This window comes from Lytechinus variegatus, chromosome 1, assembly GCF_018143015.1.
Source record: "Lytechinus variegatus isolate NC3 chromosome 1, Lvar_3.0, whole genome shotgun sequence".
NCBI lineage: Eukaryota > Metazoa > Echinodermata > Echinoidea > Temnopleuroida > Toxopneustidae > Lytechinus > Lytechinus variegatus.
Window position 1 is genome coordinate 33,079,905 of NC_054740.1, and position 18,521 is coordinate 33,098,425.

General features: G+C 34.7%; 2 protein-coding genes across 2 annotated transcripts in view; one reads left to right on the forward strand and one right to left on the reverse strand.

Annotated features, from left to right (window-relative positions):
* LOC121411837 (bifunctional epoxide hydrolase 2-like) overlaps window positions 1-10,572 on the forward strand; it is a 31,073-nt gene extending 20,501 nt beyond the window's left edge. The window contains exons 9-19 of the mRNA XM_041604711.1: window positions 298-332; window positions 792-818; window positions 1,388-1,473; window positions 3,018-3,132; window positions 3,964-4,035; window positions 4,327-4,369; window positions 5,439-5,541; window positions 6,131-6,200; window positions 6,919-6,999; window positions 7,925-7,983; window positions 9,010-10,572. Of these exons, the coding sequence (XP_041460645.1) occupies window positions 298-332; window positions 792-818; window positions 1,388-1,473; window positions 3,018-3,132; window positions 3,964-4,035; window positions 4,327-4,369; window positions 5,439-5,541; window positions 6,131-6,200; window positions 6,919-6,999; window positions 7,925-7,983; window positions 9,010-9,097 (779 nt within the window). The 3' untranslated portion in view covers window positions 9,098-10,572. The remainder of the gene's footprint in view (window positions 1-297; window positions 333-791; window positions 819-1,387; window positions 1,474-3,017; window positions 3,133-3,963; window positions 4,036-4,326; window positions 4,370-5,438; window positions 5,542-6,130; window positions 6,201-6,918; window positions 7,000-7,924; window positions 7,984-9,009) is intronic.
* A 4,410-nt stretch (window positions 10,573-14,982) lies between these two features.
* On the reverse strand, window positions 14,983-15,999 carry LOC121406417 (histamine H2 receptor-like). The gene has a single exon (XM_041597444.1). It carries the CDS (start codon window positions 15,992-15,994, stop codon window positions 14,999-15,001), a length of 996 nt encoding a protein of 331 aa, XP_041453378.1. The 5' UTR covers window positions 15,995-15,999; the 3' UTR covers window positions 14,983-14,998.
* Window positions 16,000-18,521: the final 2,522 nt, after the last annotated feature.

An 18,521-nucleotide genomic window follows, 5' to 3' on the forward strand; every position in this document is an offset into this window, starting at 1 on the left:
CCTTAATGCATACCCTGTAAGATGTGAAAGTCATTGTAGCTTTTCCTGCATTGTATATGTCTCAATGGGGACTGGCTGGTCTACTTCCCAGGTTATTGAAGATGTGCACAAGTTCTGTGTTGGAATGACTGATTGAATCCGATGACCGGGGTAATATATCATTAAGTGCTTAGATGCATACAATGTATGCCATAAGTGCTTTATAAATAACCAAAATATTATATTTATAATTATTACGATAAAATCCTCTCTTTTCTTTTGTTATATTTTTTATTTTTTTGTTATATCTTTTTTCAGAAATTGAGGAGTACACAACAGAAAGGATGTGTAAGGTAAAGTCTTCTGAACAATTATTTTGATTTTACAAGAAAGCATTTTAATCTAATATGTCTACTGCTATTCTACAACCTCTACTCCACATTCTTGCCGGGTTTACTTTGCTGACTTCACCAACTTGAAACATTACATGTGCAGGAGGGAAGATGGGAGGGGGAATAACTACCAACTGTTACTGCTGGACACACTAATATTGGTCTATGTTGTACAATGTACTCCCGTTCTACTCTCATATCCCTACCCATCCTCTTATTAGGATTTCAAAATGTCTTCATTTGCACTTTTCACAAACCCATAGTTCCATTTGTTTTTCTGCTTTCCCTTCTCTCTTTCATTGTAAGTATGCCCTTTCCCAAAATTAAGAGTTGAAAGAGAAGGGGGGGGGGGTGTATTATGAAGAGAGATGACGTATATTGTAAATTTTAATATTTACAAATGGTTCACTTTTTTCTTAGGACATGGCTGAATTCTTGGATGTCTTGGTAAGTTTAATTAAAAGTTTATTCAAATCAATCAGAGATTATTCACAGAGAGTAGTGCATTCTTCAGCACCATTTTTATAGTGATATGGCATTGTGAAGCAAGTAATTCTGCTATGTAATTAAACATAAACATGTACTGCATGTGTTTAACTCTTAAAATTGCTATCTGAATATGCATGTACAAATTCTTGATAAATTTACCTATCATGATTCTGTTTATGCAACTTTGGGCAATGTTTAGTTCAAGGCCATGGTTTATTGAAATCAGACAAATAGTGCTACCAATCATAGCAAAACACATGAATTTAGCACCCTATAACAAAAACCTGCATTCAGGATGAGAAACTGCTAAACTTACCTGCTAAGTCAAGTACCCTCAATACACAAAAGCTTATTAACCATCGTTTCAAGACTACCTCCATGAATTTGAACATTGTTTACCAGTACCTCCAACAACCATTCTGTCATCTCTTTTAGACTTACAATATATTATTGTGTTATATTTTCTTATAAATGGTTATATATGTCCAATACTAATCATTATTTGTTGTTTTTTATATTCTTGGCAGTGCATCCCTCAAGCTACTTTCATTGGTCATGACTGGGGTGGTATGTTTGTATGGAACTTTGCTACTCACTATGCAGATAGAGTTAGGTAATACAAATACATTCCTTATGGTTTTTACTTTTCCCTGTATATCTCCCTTCCTTTTTAGGGTGGTATTCTGATAGCCATGGTTTAGTGAAACCATGCTATTATGGAGTGCCAGTTGTCAGCTTATTCACCAATTAAAAATTATTCTTATCCTGCTACAAAAAAGTTATCAAAAACTTGAGTCATTAAATGGGAAGAATACAAAAATACAAAAATATAATGAATTATTGAATTTCTTAACTGCCACAAATACGGAAGAGGTATTATGAAGCCAGCATTCCATAGGAGTGTGATTGAGAATTCTGGTGTAGACTAGGGTTAAACCTAGGTTTAATCATTAGAATACCACCCTCGCAGTTTAAATAATGATTATGTTGATAATAATAGCATTTATGAAATTCTGTTCACCTTTGTATTTTAGGTTTTTACATTGAACATATAAACTGAATATAATATTAGGTTACATTGACATAAAACAATAGACAAGCATGCATTATCAATAGATAAATAAAATCTCTTTTTTTTCCTAAAAGGAGCTGGGGGTACAGAAGTTCATAATTGCATGGTTCAATGACCTGTTAGAATTTCTTTTTTTACATCCCTCCCCTGTATGAAATACTTGTATATTTAAACAATAAATGCTTTTTATAATTGTATGGGTACATTTTGAAAGGCAAGATCCTTTAATACACTTAATTCTTTATCTCAAAATGAGAACAAGATAATTAGAATTAGTTCAATGACAAGCTGCCATATTTTGTACCGGTAACTATCGTAGGGAGGAGAGTTCTGTCACTAAAGCACTTAGTGATCTTGGTTGGGAATGTCTCCAGACAACTAAAAGAAACCTTAGACTGTGTATGCTATACAAAATGAACACTGGTCTCGTCAATATCAACATAAGTGATTTCTTTCAAAGGAACACAAGACATACAAGGGGGAATAACCAAAAATTCCTCCAGGTTCATCACAAGGCCAGGGTCTTTCAAGATTCCTTCTTTGCAGGCACAATAAAGGACTGGAATAACCTCCCCTCGATTGTAAATTCCCCCTCCCTGGAGTCATTTAAATTAAAACTAAAACAACTTCAATAAAGTCATTCCACACATGTTGTGCTACTCTCTTCACTAGGTTTGCGTGGATGTGTCTCCCAACGACATTTTGCTGACCCAACGATTCAGATTCAGATGAAATTTGATTATCAGTGCACTGGTGTAAACAGAATATTGCATACTGAAAATAGTCAAAATATTAATTCCAGTCAACCTCACCAAAGTTGAATTCAAAGATACTTTCAAAGATATTCTTAATACCCTTTATTTTATGACCTAGATTAATTCTTTAGCATTTTTTTTCTGCTACATTGAAGGTAAATTAAATGTGTTAAGGTTGCAGATATTTCATAAGTTTTCATAGAATTGGCTTTATCAAGTCTAAGTTTGACTGTGCAATATTATTTCTGTTTTGTTATACATAATCTTTATTATTTTGGGAGCTTAATGAAGAACACTAATACATTGCTATTTGAATCTTTCCCATGGCAGTGCTGTAGGTGGTATCTGCACCCCTTTCTTTCCTGCTCAAAACATTATGAACCCTGTAGAGAAGATGAAGAAAGATCCAGGATTGTATGACTATCAGCTTTACTTCAATCAAGTGGTATGACCCTCTCCTGAAGTTACCCCCTCCCCCACCCCTTAAAAAATGTATAGATGGGTGAATGGAAAGGTATTCAAAATTATTTAAGATAATAATAGTGATGAAGTGATAATGTAGGAATGATGATGATGCAGTCTATTGACAAATGGAAGCAACTCTGTGAAATGACATTCTTAGTAAATGAGGAAAATGTGTCATTGTTTTGTGTGGAAATGTACAGTTATTTGCTTTTGAAACATCTAAAATTCAGAAGTTGAGGGATATATGAATCCAATTTCTTTAGCACCACGTCGAGCATACAGAAAATATCCAGTCAAGAAAAAAGTCCATTTAAAAAAAAATCAAAGTTGCTTCCTTTTGTCATGGGATTGCAGAATGATTGTAATGATGATAACAATCATAGTAGTAACGGTATTGAGAGTGAATAAGGCTTGATTCATTAGAGGTAAATTAAATACCCATGTGCGCATAACTTGAAGTAGGTATAGGTTAGAGAAACAATGATACTGTTCATTCAAATAATCATAGTGTACAAAATAGTATAAGTGGTAGTTGAATAGAAACCAAAAGTGATTTGAAACTCTTTGTACATTCATGTACATGGAATTGATTTTGTTGACGATTGATTGAACATTCGGCGGTCAATAACATATATCTTAAGAAAGTGATTTGAAATTTGATTCCAAAAAAGTTTTCTTGATTGCTGTAAGGGGATTAATGCATTGCCAAGGGACACTGACTGGGTAGCTATTTATTTCACTCTGCTGCTGTTAGTGCTACACTTTTTATGTAGTCAAGTCATCATTCATTTACTGTTCGCATTATACGCAGGGAGTAGCTGAAGCCGAACTTGAAGCCAACATAGAGAAATTCATCAAAGCTTTCATAAGACGCCCTCTGGAGGTGAGTGATAGGATGTTTACAGAAAACTGTCAACCCTTTTCTTTTGTTATTGATTCTGATATTTTTTTGTAGCTGCATATTACTTGCATTGTACAAGAACAAGATGTACCTGTAGTGTGTAAAAAAGTAATTCCCTAATTATTTCTGTTGACAAATTTTTTTTTATAGATAATAGTCTACTTTTTGAAAGATTTTACCTATTTGATTATTCTGCATTTGTATGAACAATAAATTATAAAACAATGCATGATGTTAGATGCTTACTTTTAAATACATTTCTCTGTAATTTAGGCAAAAGAAATTGGATTCACTGTTGCTGGGGTGAGAGCAAAAGGTATGTCAAGGTTATGTTTTCAGGTTGTTTGAATTATGCAATACGGGGGGGTATTGCATAATTAACTGTCAGCCATCAACACCATAAATCATCTAGAAGTAATGTACATTGTTAGTCTCCAAAAATATCCTTAAAGCTTGCCACTGTTCTGGAGGTTGCTATGATGTTGCATATCATATACATATACCCCCCCCCCCCGATAAGAGAATTACACTGGCTTAAAGTAAAAGTCTCTAACTATCACATTTAAATGTCTCAATGAGCAAGCTCCACCATACCTGTCAGACCTCCTTACAGTTTGCCAATCAATGTATAATACTCGGTCATCATCACATATCCCTCTTCACTTCCCGCAGACATTCAAATTCAATAGGTGATAGGTCCTTTTCTGTGTTTGCCCCAAAGTATTGGAATACATTACCTCATAAACAGTACCCTTCTATCTGCTTCCTAACATTTCAAACCAGGCCAATAATATTCTGACTTTAATAGGGCTAATTATGTATTCATGTGGTCATATCTAAGGCCCCCATGGACCGATTCACTCCAAATTTTGGTAGTGGAGGTTTTTCATCATGCTCTACCAAAACATATTAAAAACGCTGAAATGCTAAAAAAGTTTTTTGTGACGTCATCACTTCGGTACTCTATAATACGAGCACTGACAAGCTTTTTAGAGAGGGTTCATCTTGTCAAAAATTGGATTCTCATGGACAAAAACAGTCAATCATGGAGGTTGAATGTGTTGACATTTGCCTCCTTGAGAATTTGTCAAACAAAAATTTCCAAGAACAGTAAATGTTTTGCTATTCGGGTTCGTTTAATTTAGTTCTTAATTTATTTATTTATTTTTTATTTGTTTTGGAAATTATTATTCTATTTATTTGATTTGTTTATTTTGTTCATTTGTGTTTTTTTTTAATTTCATTTTTTATTTATTTTTATACATTTTTTGGGAGGATTGCATCCCATAGTTGTATTGCCCTGTAATATTAATGTGTAAAAAATGTTCCATGCTGTGCTTCTTTCAATTTATGTTATTAATTTTTTTGATCCACCCACTTGGTAGGTGGTATCTTGGCCGGTATTGCGGATGACATCAAACTCAGTACTCTCCTTACAGAAGATGATCTCAAATACTATGTCAAACAATTCAAAACATGTGGACTCAGGTAAGCTCATACATAATAAATTCAAATATATTCGCTGGGCTGTTGACCTCTTGTATCAAAAATTAAAGAAAAAATTGCAGACAAATCAGAAAAAGGTTGCTTTTGAGAGTTTTGATGACATCGACCTTCTTTTGCGTAGAAGGTATTCTCTAAAGGAACTTTTTTTTCTGTTTTGAATATTTGTGTATTTGATTATTTGTCAAAATAATCTGGCATGCGTAAACTCCATAAGGGGAAAAGTAAGGGCACCTTGTATTCGCATAACACTGGTAATCTATAACTTGGCATGAAAATCCTCAAGACTACAGCATTTGAATAATCTAACTGTTATGTATCTATGGTATAAATTAAATATCTGATCAGTCTCCTGCATATTGACCAGTCTTCTCATTCCCGCCTGCTAGGCTTTCCATTCAGCAGGGATCGAATGAGTGATAATTATATAACCTAAATGATAATTGACATGATTTATTATAATGAATAAACATGTATTATATTTTTATTAAAAGGGTTGGTTTACATTTAAGTTATAACAGGCTCTCATTATATGTAAATGCATCTTTATATTGTTTTAACTTTTCTCTACCAGGAGCATGCTAAATTGGTATCGTGTAACAGAAGCTAACTGGAAATTTAATCACCGTGCAATTGGTCGAAAGGTTTGTTTTTTCCATTTCCAATGTTTTGGGTTACTTCTAATTCTATCAAATATTATTTTGATAATTGGTTTATAATTAGTTCCAAAAAGTGTGACAGGGTTGTGTAGAATTGGTTTCCATTTTCTATTTCAAATGTTATTTCTCCAGAAGTCATTAGCCAGCTAATTCAGTAATCCTTTCCCTCCCCAGTTTGAAATGTTTACCTTATGAATTAATTCTAGGTTATGCCAACATATTTTGGATTTACTGATATATTCAATGATGTGCTTTTAATTCTGATTATTTTTGTTTTATACACCTCTTTAACAGTTATCATAGACTTTGGTTAATGTTGACAGATATTTGACTTTGACCTTTGTATTGCGAGCCTTAAAGTCCATCTAAAGCTTTTTTATTTGATCAATAATATAAATTGTATTACATATATATATATGTTTCTGTAAAATTGGAAAATACTTCCACTAAAAGTTTTAAATTTTAACCACTTTTAGAACAATCCTCATAAAAAGTCCTAAAGAACTGGAACTTTTAGAAGATTTACCAAATATTAAGAGATGCTTTAAGATCTTAAACTTTTCTTGCAGTGAAGTTTTCATGACAACAAATTTGATTTAGGCATACAATTATAAATATTAAGACAGTGACCCTCCACAGTGGTTTCAAGTTGTACCTTCGATCCTAATGATAGTTCCACACTTATTTTTCCTTTTTCCCACAGTTGTACATGCCTGCCTTGATGGTTACCTGTGCCTGGGATAGGGTTCTCCCACCCTCAGCAAGCAAAGCCATGGATCCATTTGTAAGTAACAGTTACTCCCCCCCCCCCAAAAAAGAAAAATAATTATAATAATAATAATGATAATAATGAAATAAAATATAAAAATAATAATATTAATAGAATAGAATATAATAAAAAGAAAATAAAAAATAGATAAATAAACAATAAATAAATACATAAATAATAATTGATTAATTGAATGATTGATTGATTAATGAATAAAAACATATAGATAAATAAATAAATAAAAAATGAATAAATAGATAGATACATGCAGATGGATATATAGATAGATAGAGATTACTAAACAAGTTATTGATGTTTTCCATGGAAGGAGGGGATGGGCATTTTACAGATCAATATATTGATATTCTATAGCATGAGAATACATAAAGCTTTGTTCCTGTACAGCATTTAAAAATCTGTCTAGTATTGATACTTCCTGATATAGTCAGCTATCTAATAACGAACTGTAAATGACACTAGAATAGCATCAGTGCTGATGTTAAGGAGGAAGGGAATGGAGGCTATATCCCACAAATATCATAATTACTGGATTTTTATAGTCAAAATTTAATTTACAGGGCAAACAGTTGAGTGATCCTTCATATTATTACTTATTTGACCTATCATTATTTTTATTGTGATTATTGTCATCATAATCACCTTTATCACCAACATTATCATAAAATAATCTTCAGTGTCGTCAATATCACCATCATCCTTGATATCAACATCATCATTGGTATCACCATCATCATCATCACTGTGATCACTATCATCAAAATCATTATTGGTATCCTTAAATTTGTTCAATTATTCAGTTTACTCATTTATTCTTAGCTTTGGTTGTTGGATCAGTTTTCAACTGTCGTTAGTGTAACCATTTGTTTTGTTGCCATTGCTATTGTTGTTGTTACTATTATCATTATTATCATCATGACAGGTTGTAAATCTAACCAGAGCGCAGATCGAAGACAGTGGACATTGGGCAGCTCTAGAACAGTAAGTAAAGATAATCAAGATTGGACACAGTTATATCAACACACAACAATTATATACTACTTTTGACTAATTGTAGGGATTGTCATCAATATGAAACTCTGCCAAAGAGCACAGGTCTCAGGCATCAGATTTATTTGATTTCATTCATTCATAAATTAATATTTGGTTACACTTCGTAATTCCGAAGGTTCTTAATTCCGAAACACGTAAATTGCCTATACATCGATGTTCGTTAATCTGAAAACGTAAAAGGGTTCATTAATCCGAAGATTTGTGGCGTTATTCCGAAGGTTCGTTAGTCCGAAAACGAAATAAGGTTTGTTGTTCCAAAGGTTCGTTAATCCGAAAATGAAACAAGGTTTGTTTCCTAAGGTTGGTTAGTCCAAAAACGAAATAAGGTTCGTTAATCATTACGTTTTCGCACTAACTAAACTTCAGAATTACGAACCTCATTTCGTTTTCGGATTAACGAACCTTTTGAATTACGTACCTCACTTTGTTTTTTAACTAACGAACCTTCGGAATTACGAACCTCATTTCGTTTTCGGACTAACGAACCTTCGGATTTACGAACTTTCGGAAATACGAATCTTCGGAATAACAAATTTTCGGAATATCCGAACCTTTGGAATGACGAACCTTCGTAATATCCGAAGCTTCGGAATTACGAATATATGCGTAATATTTTGCCTACTTTGTTATTAAGTGAGCTTTATAATATACTTAAAGAGATATTTCTGTTTGCAATATTGGTGTTGGATGGATTCAATTAGTTATATGTCACAAGGTGCAAATGGCCTATTTTTCTTCTCTAAGGGATTTACTTTTGGGGCCAAAGCAGACCCCCTCTCTCCCAACATAACCACTATAATTCTTTGGTAAACACCTTAGTTAAAAGATATTTATAATTATGACATTAACTCCTTGCTCACCAAAATAAATATTTTCTTCATGCATTTCAGGCTTTCATCTTGATTTCAAGTGTAATTTATTCTTTCTTGTATTACCCTTTTCTATTTATTCCAGACCAAAGAAACTCAACAACATCCTTATTGATTGGCTAAGTAAGGTGCATAAAGATTCCAGCCGACCAATCTTCCCTTCTAGTCTGTAGAGATACAGGCATGATGTAAGCTTCCTTTTGATTGCCCAGTGAAACTGAAGGGGAGACCGTATGGACCAATCTTGGACATTATTAGAAAATATAAATTATATTACCTCAATTCATAGAGAAATAAAATGCTTATAGTTGCAGATTTTTGCCCTTATTATTGGTACAGTAAAAGATCATGTTATTTGACAGGGCTGTATAAATTATTTGTACATGAAGATATGTAAAGATAGAATAAGATTTTATACCATACTTTCATCGACCCTATCCTCTGTCTCTTGCTCTCTTCCAGCTTTTTAAAATCATTTTGTCTTAGCTGCTAGCCGTTTCAGTTGTATTACATAGAATAGGTTAATTGGGTAGGGAGGCACTCAACTGTACTGGTGTACATATGTACAACCAGATAAAAAAAATGAAATAAGGGTAGATTTTTCTGTTTAAGATGTGACACATGTGTTTATGTCAAGTTTGTCAAAATTGCCAAAGATTAGAAAAAAGGGATGCATTTTCATTCAAGATAAGATAATAATTTCTTCATTGCATTTGGGGTATCTTTTACCACATTCGATCTGGATTTGGGGAATCTAACTTCCCTTGATTAGCGGCATGTTTTCCACGGTTTGGAGAGTAAAACATACACAGAAAGCAAATGAAAGTGTGTGAATAGGGGTATATTTGAAAAATATGCCATAAAGATTAGTTTCTAACACTTTTAGCTGTGTGTGTACAGCAATATGATTCAGTGGCTACGCCTTGTGATAATCAAGTTTCATTTGATTTTTAATTTACATTTGTCTGCCATATTCTTCTGTAATAGACCCCAGGGTACATACTCCTGATTTCAATTCTGAACTCTGATTGAGCAACTCTGCTTTTTACCATGCATGCTATATGTTTGCTCCTTGTTGGTTGGTTGTGTCGTGTAATTTGATAGTGCAAGTAAGTACAGTTGAAACTTAGTACATGCTGATCATCAATGTCATCTAATAGGAAGGAATCATGTTGAAGCTTTGACAAGGAGGGTGTTTCATAGAGCTGTTTGAATGTTACGACTGACCTTATGCACAATTGGTGATCATTTCTTGTGCTAAATGATCCCTGTGTACCTGACTTAACACCAAAGAACATGTTCTAACTTAAAAAGAGCTTTATGAAACACTCACCAGATGGGTCTCTCATAAAGATGATTGTAATTTACAAATGATTTTATGCAGGACTGGGGATCCTTTCTCAAGCCAAATTATATATCCCTATGTAGCTGATTAAGTACGTAGGAACATATACCAGTCATGTGTAAAGTTTTGCATGAATTTACAAACAGCTTTGTGAAACACCCCCAGAATACTTTTATTGTTGAATCAGGTGAAGAGATCTCTATTCAATGGCCTGTATTCTGAAGTCAGGTTTAACTTAGACCATGGAGCTACCAACACGCTTAGAACATGGTCCAATTCTGTTCTGAAATTATGGTGAGCCAAGAACTAGAAAAATTCTGCTTATATTGTGTATTTCTTGTATTTACTATTTTGTTTCCCTTTGCTTTCACAATGAAGAAAATATTTCAGTTATCATTCTGAGACAGTGATCAATGATATGAATGTCATTAGAGTTAGTAAACTGAACATGTATACCCAGTTGTTGTGTATCCGGACGGGTTGTGTGTCCGGACGATCAATTTTAGAATGTCATTTGGAAAATTTACCAGTGAAGTTTCATCAATTTTTAGTACAAAATGTTAGGAAATATTATAAAGAACAAAATAGAAAATGATTACAAGTAATGGATTCATATTTTTAGTGTAATCCACAGACAAAAAAGAAGGCTTCAAAAAGATAAAGTGTCCGGACACCCGACCCCCCATCCTACTAAAAGAGAATTGTGCCCGAATTGGCTCTCCATATTTAAACTACAACTTTAAACCAAGGTTTGATTTAAATCTGAGTTCAGAATATGGGCCATTGAGTTTTGTCCATGATTGATTGATTGAAAATTACGTTTATTTCCTTCAAACAGATACAAAATAATATTTGACATAGTAACGAATACAGTATATATTTCGACACAATTTTGAAGAAGGCGAAAACCCGAAAAGCAGAGCTTGAGTTGGGGTCGCCAGATATTACCATGGTCCTTGGTATTATCATAGGCATAATTTGCCTGGATATCTGTTGAGTATTTATTAATGTGCTGTTATCCAAATACTGTCTTAATGTATTGTCATTATAATGATTTAGTCTTATATATTTGTTATTGAACATTTCAATAATATAGTAAAATAGTTCTTGGAAGAACTGAAATATTTTTGTAATTTTTATGATATATTTTATGGATATGTGATTTCATTATAATAGAAATATATGATAAAAATAAAGATATTCTTTGTCTATATTATTTGTTTTGTATTAGGGGAATCCAAGCATGATCACAAAGTTATTTGCCTGAGATAAACTACAAAGATATTGAAAGAGGAATAGAATATTGACAAGCTTAAAAGCGATTGGACAAGGAAAAGTCAGATGGGCAAAAGTGGAAAAGAAAAGGGCACTACAAGAAGTAGAGAAATAGGAGCACTGTATAAAAGGAATGCTGGGTCACTCTTGAAGGCATATGGTTATAGTTAGGATTGTAAGATAATTTTTGGTTCAGAACAATTTAGGTATAAGGATAAGCCTTAGGGTTTATTAGTTTCGGATGTTAGCTTTTATGTTTGGCTTAACGTGGAGAGTTTCCACCAGAGCAATTGTCGCTGGAGCAAATGTCATGGAATTTCTTGAAGAAGAAAAAACACATTTGCAAGTGAAAGACACATGTTTTTAAGAGATGGAACAATTGAAGGAAGTTAGAAGAACGGACGTAGGACTTACTATAAAACAGGGTTGAGTAGACTGCCCCCAACTTTCTGCACCAAGCATTACAAAAGGACTTTTTCTTATTCTCCTCCTCCACTTCTTCCTTCTTCTTTATTCTTCTTTTCCTCTTCTTTTTCTTGTCTTCTTCTTCTTCTCCTTATTCAGATAGATGGTTCGTACTTACAATTGACAAAAAAAAGAATGATGAATATAACATGACACATTCACTAGTTGAAAGCAGTAAAGATTTAGGCGTGATCATTTATACAAAGCTTACTTTTGAATAACACTTTCAGGCAACGATCAATGAAAGCGATAAATTACTGAATAGTAAGAAGAACATATGTTTATCTGCACCATGAAAACTTTACTGCCTATACCTAGATACCGCAACTGTCCCCAACCAAAGTACCAGGGACCGATTACATGAAAGGGCCTTTGAAGAACCGTCTTTCGTGTCGCGCATTATTATGCTGAAACGCATTTTGAATAACTTACCTTCAGACTTATTTTACAAAACAATCTAGGTGTAGATATTCATTTATATACATGAATATTTATTTCTACATGGTTAAAGTTACATGGTATAATCTTAAGCCAACAGCTTTAGTATTACTAAGCAGTAACAGAGATTTTTACACATTACAATCATTACAAAATAGATCATCCAGGGTGTGCTCACGTTTGAACTATTGAGCTAAATTTATTCAAATTTTAACAGGCTGAATAATTGAAAACACGACAAATATTAAAGAGTGAATACAATGAAGCAATATCCCAAAATACTTACAAATATTAGAAAGAACCATAATTCAATCAATCAATCATTCAAATCAACGATTGATTGTCTGACCGAACCTTAGTCCGATCTTCATACTAAATACTCTACGGTTCATGTATTTCACTTCTTGTTTGTTATGAATATTCTCAAGGAGGATCCACACTTCACAGGCATCATTGCTTTAGCATGTTTAGTGGACTCCCTCATTTTCATATGCTCTATTTTATACATCTTTCAGTTAACCCGTTAAGTTTTATCTGACTTGTATTATGTTTGAATGGAAATAAAAAAACAAGAATGTAAGATTTGAAGGATGATCTTGCAGTATCCCAGATTTCGACGGAATGTAATTCCCGGTCCCCCACCATCTTCCATGATATCGGCGATAAATATACATCTCCCTGAGAGTCCATCCGCAATGAGTCGACATTATATGAATTTTCATTTTCATTGTAGGTCCTAATGTTCTCATTGACCCCCCTTTTTTTTGGGGGGGGGGTTAATGAATCAAATGCTTTAAAACCAATAATAAAAAATCAAACATGACTTGAATTTCAACCAATTAGAACAGAACTACACTAGCTCAAAATTCTTTCTACAAATGCCTTATGAAAACATAGAGTTAGGGGCGTTGGACATTTTTTATATCAGAATACAAAACCAACAGCATACATAATTTTGGCCTTAAGAAAAAATTAATCTCGTTTTCATTAGGACTGCTTCATTTTCCACCCTGGTTTTGAGTTCTTGGAGCAGCTTAAGGGAGGGGTTGATTTTTTTACCGCCACCCCCAATATTGGACAATATTTTGACCAGCGCTTCGGGGGCAGGTTCATTTCGCAATCGTGTTTAAACAATGGATATGCATGTAAGATTTTAGAACTTAATTTATGTGGTCACATAAAATACTTTACATGGACGCACCCAACCTGGTAGTTTACAGGGAAGTTTACACTTTTTACACTTTACTCCATATATTGTGCACCAAATCCTTCAAAACCACTATCGGAAATGCAGAAGTACATTTGTAATCAGCTTGCATGGCCACTCTTCAAACAAATATAGGCCCACGTTTCTCATGACCCTATTACTTCCCTGAAAAAATCTGATTACTGCCCTTGATGCCGCAAAGAATTTGCGTCACCGGCCCCCTGGGATATGTTTGCCCTCCCCCAATCCGGAACATTATAGAAAGTCATTATTTTTAGCTCCCACGCGGATCGAGGTTTGGTCACTATCTTCCCCTTCAAAATTGTTCGGCTCATCAACCCCACCAAGTCAATAATAAGACAATAATAATAATAATAATAATAAGTCAATAATAAGGCATTGTTTTCTTTTTTTTGTATTCTCGTGGCGCCCATACATTTTCAACAATAATTTAAGTAGTGGCCGTCTGCATGTGAAAACTAATTAAGAAGAATGCATGCAGGCACACCGGCCAAACTTCATACATAGTCGTATTAACTTATCCAGCTTATACAACATTTTCAAATATTATTATAATAATGATGATAAATATTAATGTTAAAATATAACAGTGAAGAGATAAAGGCATGTCTTTATGACTAAGATCTAAATGTCACACTGGGTTATACTTGACAATCTGCTTTACCATATCATCACGGATATACATGTTCAGCCACCTCGTTTATTTTCTTGGATTCTTGGACCAAATCCATGGAAGTCCACGCCCAATATCTGACATCAGTGGTGTACCTAGGATTTTCCACAGGGGGAGGGGGGCAAATTCGTCCGCAAAAGCAAAAAAAAAAAAAAAAACCCAAAACCACAAATATAGGATTTCGTACCAGAAAAAAAAATTGACAGGCAAAAAACCAAAAGAGGTCTTCAAGCTCGTCAGGGGGGGGGGGGGGGCGGCAGGGATACGTCTCTTGCATGGGTTTTGACTCGTCAGGGGGCAGACTTCCCCTTCCCCCCCCCCCCGAGGTACGCTAGTGACTGACCATACCTGGCTTCTTTCCTGCCAACATGATGCAACTTGTAATCTTCCACTTTTTAAGATCGATACAAAATGCGTATAATCTGTCAGAGCTTATCGAACTGATACTGTTTGCATTGGCGTACTTACCCTGAAAAGTCACAACTGATCCCTTGCCCGCTCCTATGAACTCCTATGAGCTTGAATACCATTTTTTTATTATTTATTTATTTTTTGCTTGTCAATTTTTTTGGCGGACGAATTTGCTCCCCCCCCCCCGTGGAAAATCCTAGGTACGCCACGCCACTGTTCGTTTAATTGCCTATTAATTATTATATCTGAATATCCACTCGAAATCTTGTATTTTCCAGGAGTTTCAAAAGAGGTGGAAAGATTTTGCAAAACGTACGCCGAAAGAGGTTGTCTTTAAAGCAATATATTAATGGGTTTGCTGCAGAACTTAAAGTGGCAATATAAAAAGCAATGTCAAATAGAATGACCTGTCCGATATGGCTTATGGGAACTAAAACCCTTAGATAAAACCAAATGCTCGTAGGGAACCATCCGATGCAGAAAGTACCCACAACAAACACAGTTGTCTTTGCGGCTTTGTACTGCTGGTGACCTTGTCCACCTTGCCATGCTTGTCGTGGAGGGCCGATCGCATGCTGTTGCATCCGACGGAAATGGTTAAAGGCGATACGGAGAATCAAGAAATTCAACAGCATCAAGATGACGCTTGAAAACAGGATGTAGCTGGCACTTCCAACGAAGAAGTTCCTGGTTGATTCAGATGTGTATCTTTCTCCAGTGCAGAACTGCGTCAAGGTGTTGTCCTCCCGGTTTCCAGACTCAATCACAGAAACGATCCCATAGGTGATTCCTCCAGCCCAGACAAAGAAGACCACGATACGAACTCTTCGCGTCGTCACCAATGACGGATAGTGGAGTGGTTTCGTTAGCGAGATTAGACGATCCGCAGTAATAAGTACAATATGTACGATCGAAACATAGACTAGCATGTAGATCCAGGCCGTAAAGTATACCGACTTCGCAACAGAGCATGTGATCTTGTTTTGTATCATCCTGGTGTAGAGAACAAGTGGCGCTCCTATTAGCCCAATGCAGAGGTCAGAAACGGCTAGACTGGTGAAAATGATGTAACTTTGCGTTCGGAGCTTGCGTTCCTTGAGGGCAGCCACAATAACCATGATATTTCCGAAAGCAATTATGAATATGGTGAGGATAAACAAGATCATTACAAAAGCGTTATAAAATGGTGATATTTCCACTGCGTACTCGAGGACTTCAGATGAATTCATAGCCATTTCACTTTTAGTGATTGATAATGCAGAATTGACAAGTAATATAAAGCTGATATTTAAGATAATTATGTTCAGATGATGAGCAAGACTTACCGGTCTAAAAGAGGTACAAACGAATTTATTATCTGAACTAATAGATTAAACGACAGTGTAATCACAAGATTTATACCATGACAATTCGAGCAGAAGAAAACCTTACAAAAATTGTATCGAAACAAGAAAAGATTAGGTGCAGATTAAAACCAAAACCGCTCAGCAATGTGCAAGGTTGCCTCTTTTAGAGGTCACTTTTGCAAAGAACAAAGGCTGTTGTAGTAAAGGGGCGTCGACTTGTAGAGAACAGATTCATACAGATTAGATTCGAAGCAGAGTACATTCCCTTTGGATAACAGAATAGTTTTCAGAACAAAGACCACTTGACTTATCAATCCTCTCGACCGGTTACTTGTATGATGATCTTGTTTTTGGAATTCGGATAAACCCCCGAGCTTGAGCGTAAAAAGAACCTCTCCAATATGCAATCTAAGGTAGATATGGAAGTGTTCATGTAAACAAGCTGGGATGCATTCTGGGAAGCATGACCTTAGTTTGAAAACCCGTTTCAATCTGCCAAAAACCATGTTTCCATCTGATTAACGCGTTAAACGGAGTAAGTATGCAGGGAGGTATATAAATAGATTAAGTTTGCCTGGTTAAGAATGAGGTACCTGGATGTCAATTCCAGCTTGGGATGGGTGGGACAAAGAATAGCTACATGTATATACGAAATTCTGAAAAACCGTACAAAAAGCTGGTTTCTTTATTTGCATACCGGCTCAAAATGTTGTCAAATCGTGAACTTTAAAAAATTAATCAAAATAAAGCATGGAGTGTTTCATAGTGTAGACCGATGAACACGAGCGTTAGGTGACAAGAATCAAACGAATTACTAAGAATAGTTAATGAGACATTTAATAGAAAAGAAGATGGAATGATTGGAAAGAAAGCCAATCGAACCCAATGGAGTTATATTGACAGAACTTATTTTTTTTACCAATAATATAATTATTTGTTGACTGAACGCCGGTGCCCCCATAAATTCATATCACATTCAACATGGGGGGGGGGAGCTTCACAGATCACACCACCCCCCTTACATTAAACTCTCACTGTATATACACTTGTTTATCACTCATACGTGACTTAATTGCATACGTCGGGAAGCGCAAATTAAGTATGCGACCTGATAAATATAATTCTCTCAGTCGTTCTTTCCCTTGAATTAAGTGGGAGGTAGACATAATTGCTTCCATTATCCATCGTAAGCTGAGTGTTTTTTGTTTTTATAATGGATAGATCAATTTCTTAAATGACCCTGGCGTGTTTCGCGTTTTAGTGGCCTAATAGACAAGGTTGTGTTGGCGATTGAAAGCCTTTATGTAACATTTTCATTGTGTTATGTATGCTCATGAAGTTTTAGTAGAATATTTGAAAATTGTTTTCTAACTCTAAAAGAATATTGTCCCGACACACTGGTGTATTGGCTCAGTTGGTAGCGCGTCGGGAGTTCAAACCCCAGTCGCGTCAGGGCGTTAACAGATTGGAATTGCTGCTACCCCATGTGGCGTTCAACAATTCAAGTGATAGAGCTATGGGCCTACGATCAATTGGGCAAAAGAAAATTTTCAGAGGATTTTGTTCTGATTTCTGTAATGAACAAAAATATGGATGTAGTAGTATATTCACGGATTTCTATAAACACATTACTTTTTCCAGCAGTATGTTCTGACATAAAATGTAAACCGAATGTTTTATTATATCATGCTTATTTCAAAGGTTTAATTATATCCTCTAAAGGGCAGCATAATCTCTTATTTTCTTTATTAAGTACTCATTTTGTAGATATGTTAGTAATTATTGTCGATTACTATATTATATGTTACAATGATTAGAAATTATTATGATCGTGTAAAATATATGAGTAAGATTTGGTAATTGAAAAATAATGATTTACTTCTAAAACTCAAAATACTTCTATAATATCTTGAAAATAATATGCTGTGGATTCGTTTAGTGGGCGCTGGACTTTAAGAAGAGCGTAGCCTATACAGTCACCCAACGCCCCCCCATGCGATGATGGTAGACCATGCATAGAGATGTATCTCTATGTGGTAGACCCACCGATATATATTTAAAGGTCAAGTCCACCTCAGAAAAATGTTGATTTGAATTAATAGAGGAAAATCAGACAAGCACAATGCTGAAGATTTCATCAAAATTGGATGTAAAATAAGAAAGTTATGACATTTCAAAGTTTCGCTTATTTTTAACAAAATATAGTTATATGAACGAGCCAGTTACATCCAAATGAGAGAGTCGATGTCACTCACTCACTATTTCTTTTGTTTTTTTTTATTGTTTGAAGTATAAAATATTTCAATTTTTACGAATTTGACGATTAGGACCTCCTTGCTTGAAGCACAAAATGTTAAAATAATGGAATTCCACGTGTTCAGAAGGGAGGAAATATACTTCATTTCACATGGCAATG

Bases quoted from the DNA above. Each gene is read 5' to 3' on its own strand.
- LOC121406417 (XM_041597444.1), bottom strand. From the start codon at position 15,994: ATGGCTATGAATTCATCTGAAGTCCTCGAGTACGCAGTGGAAATATCA.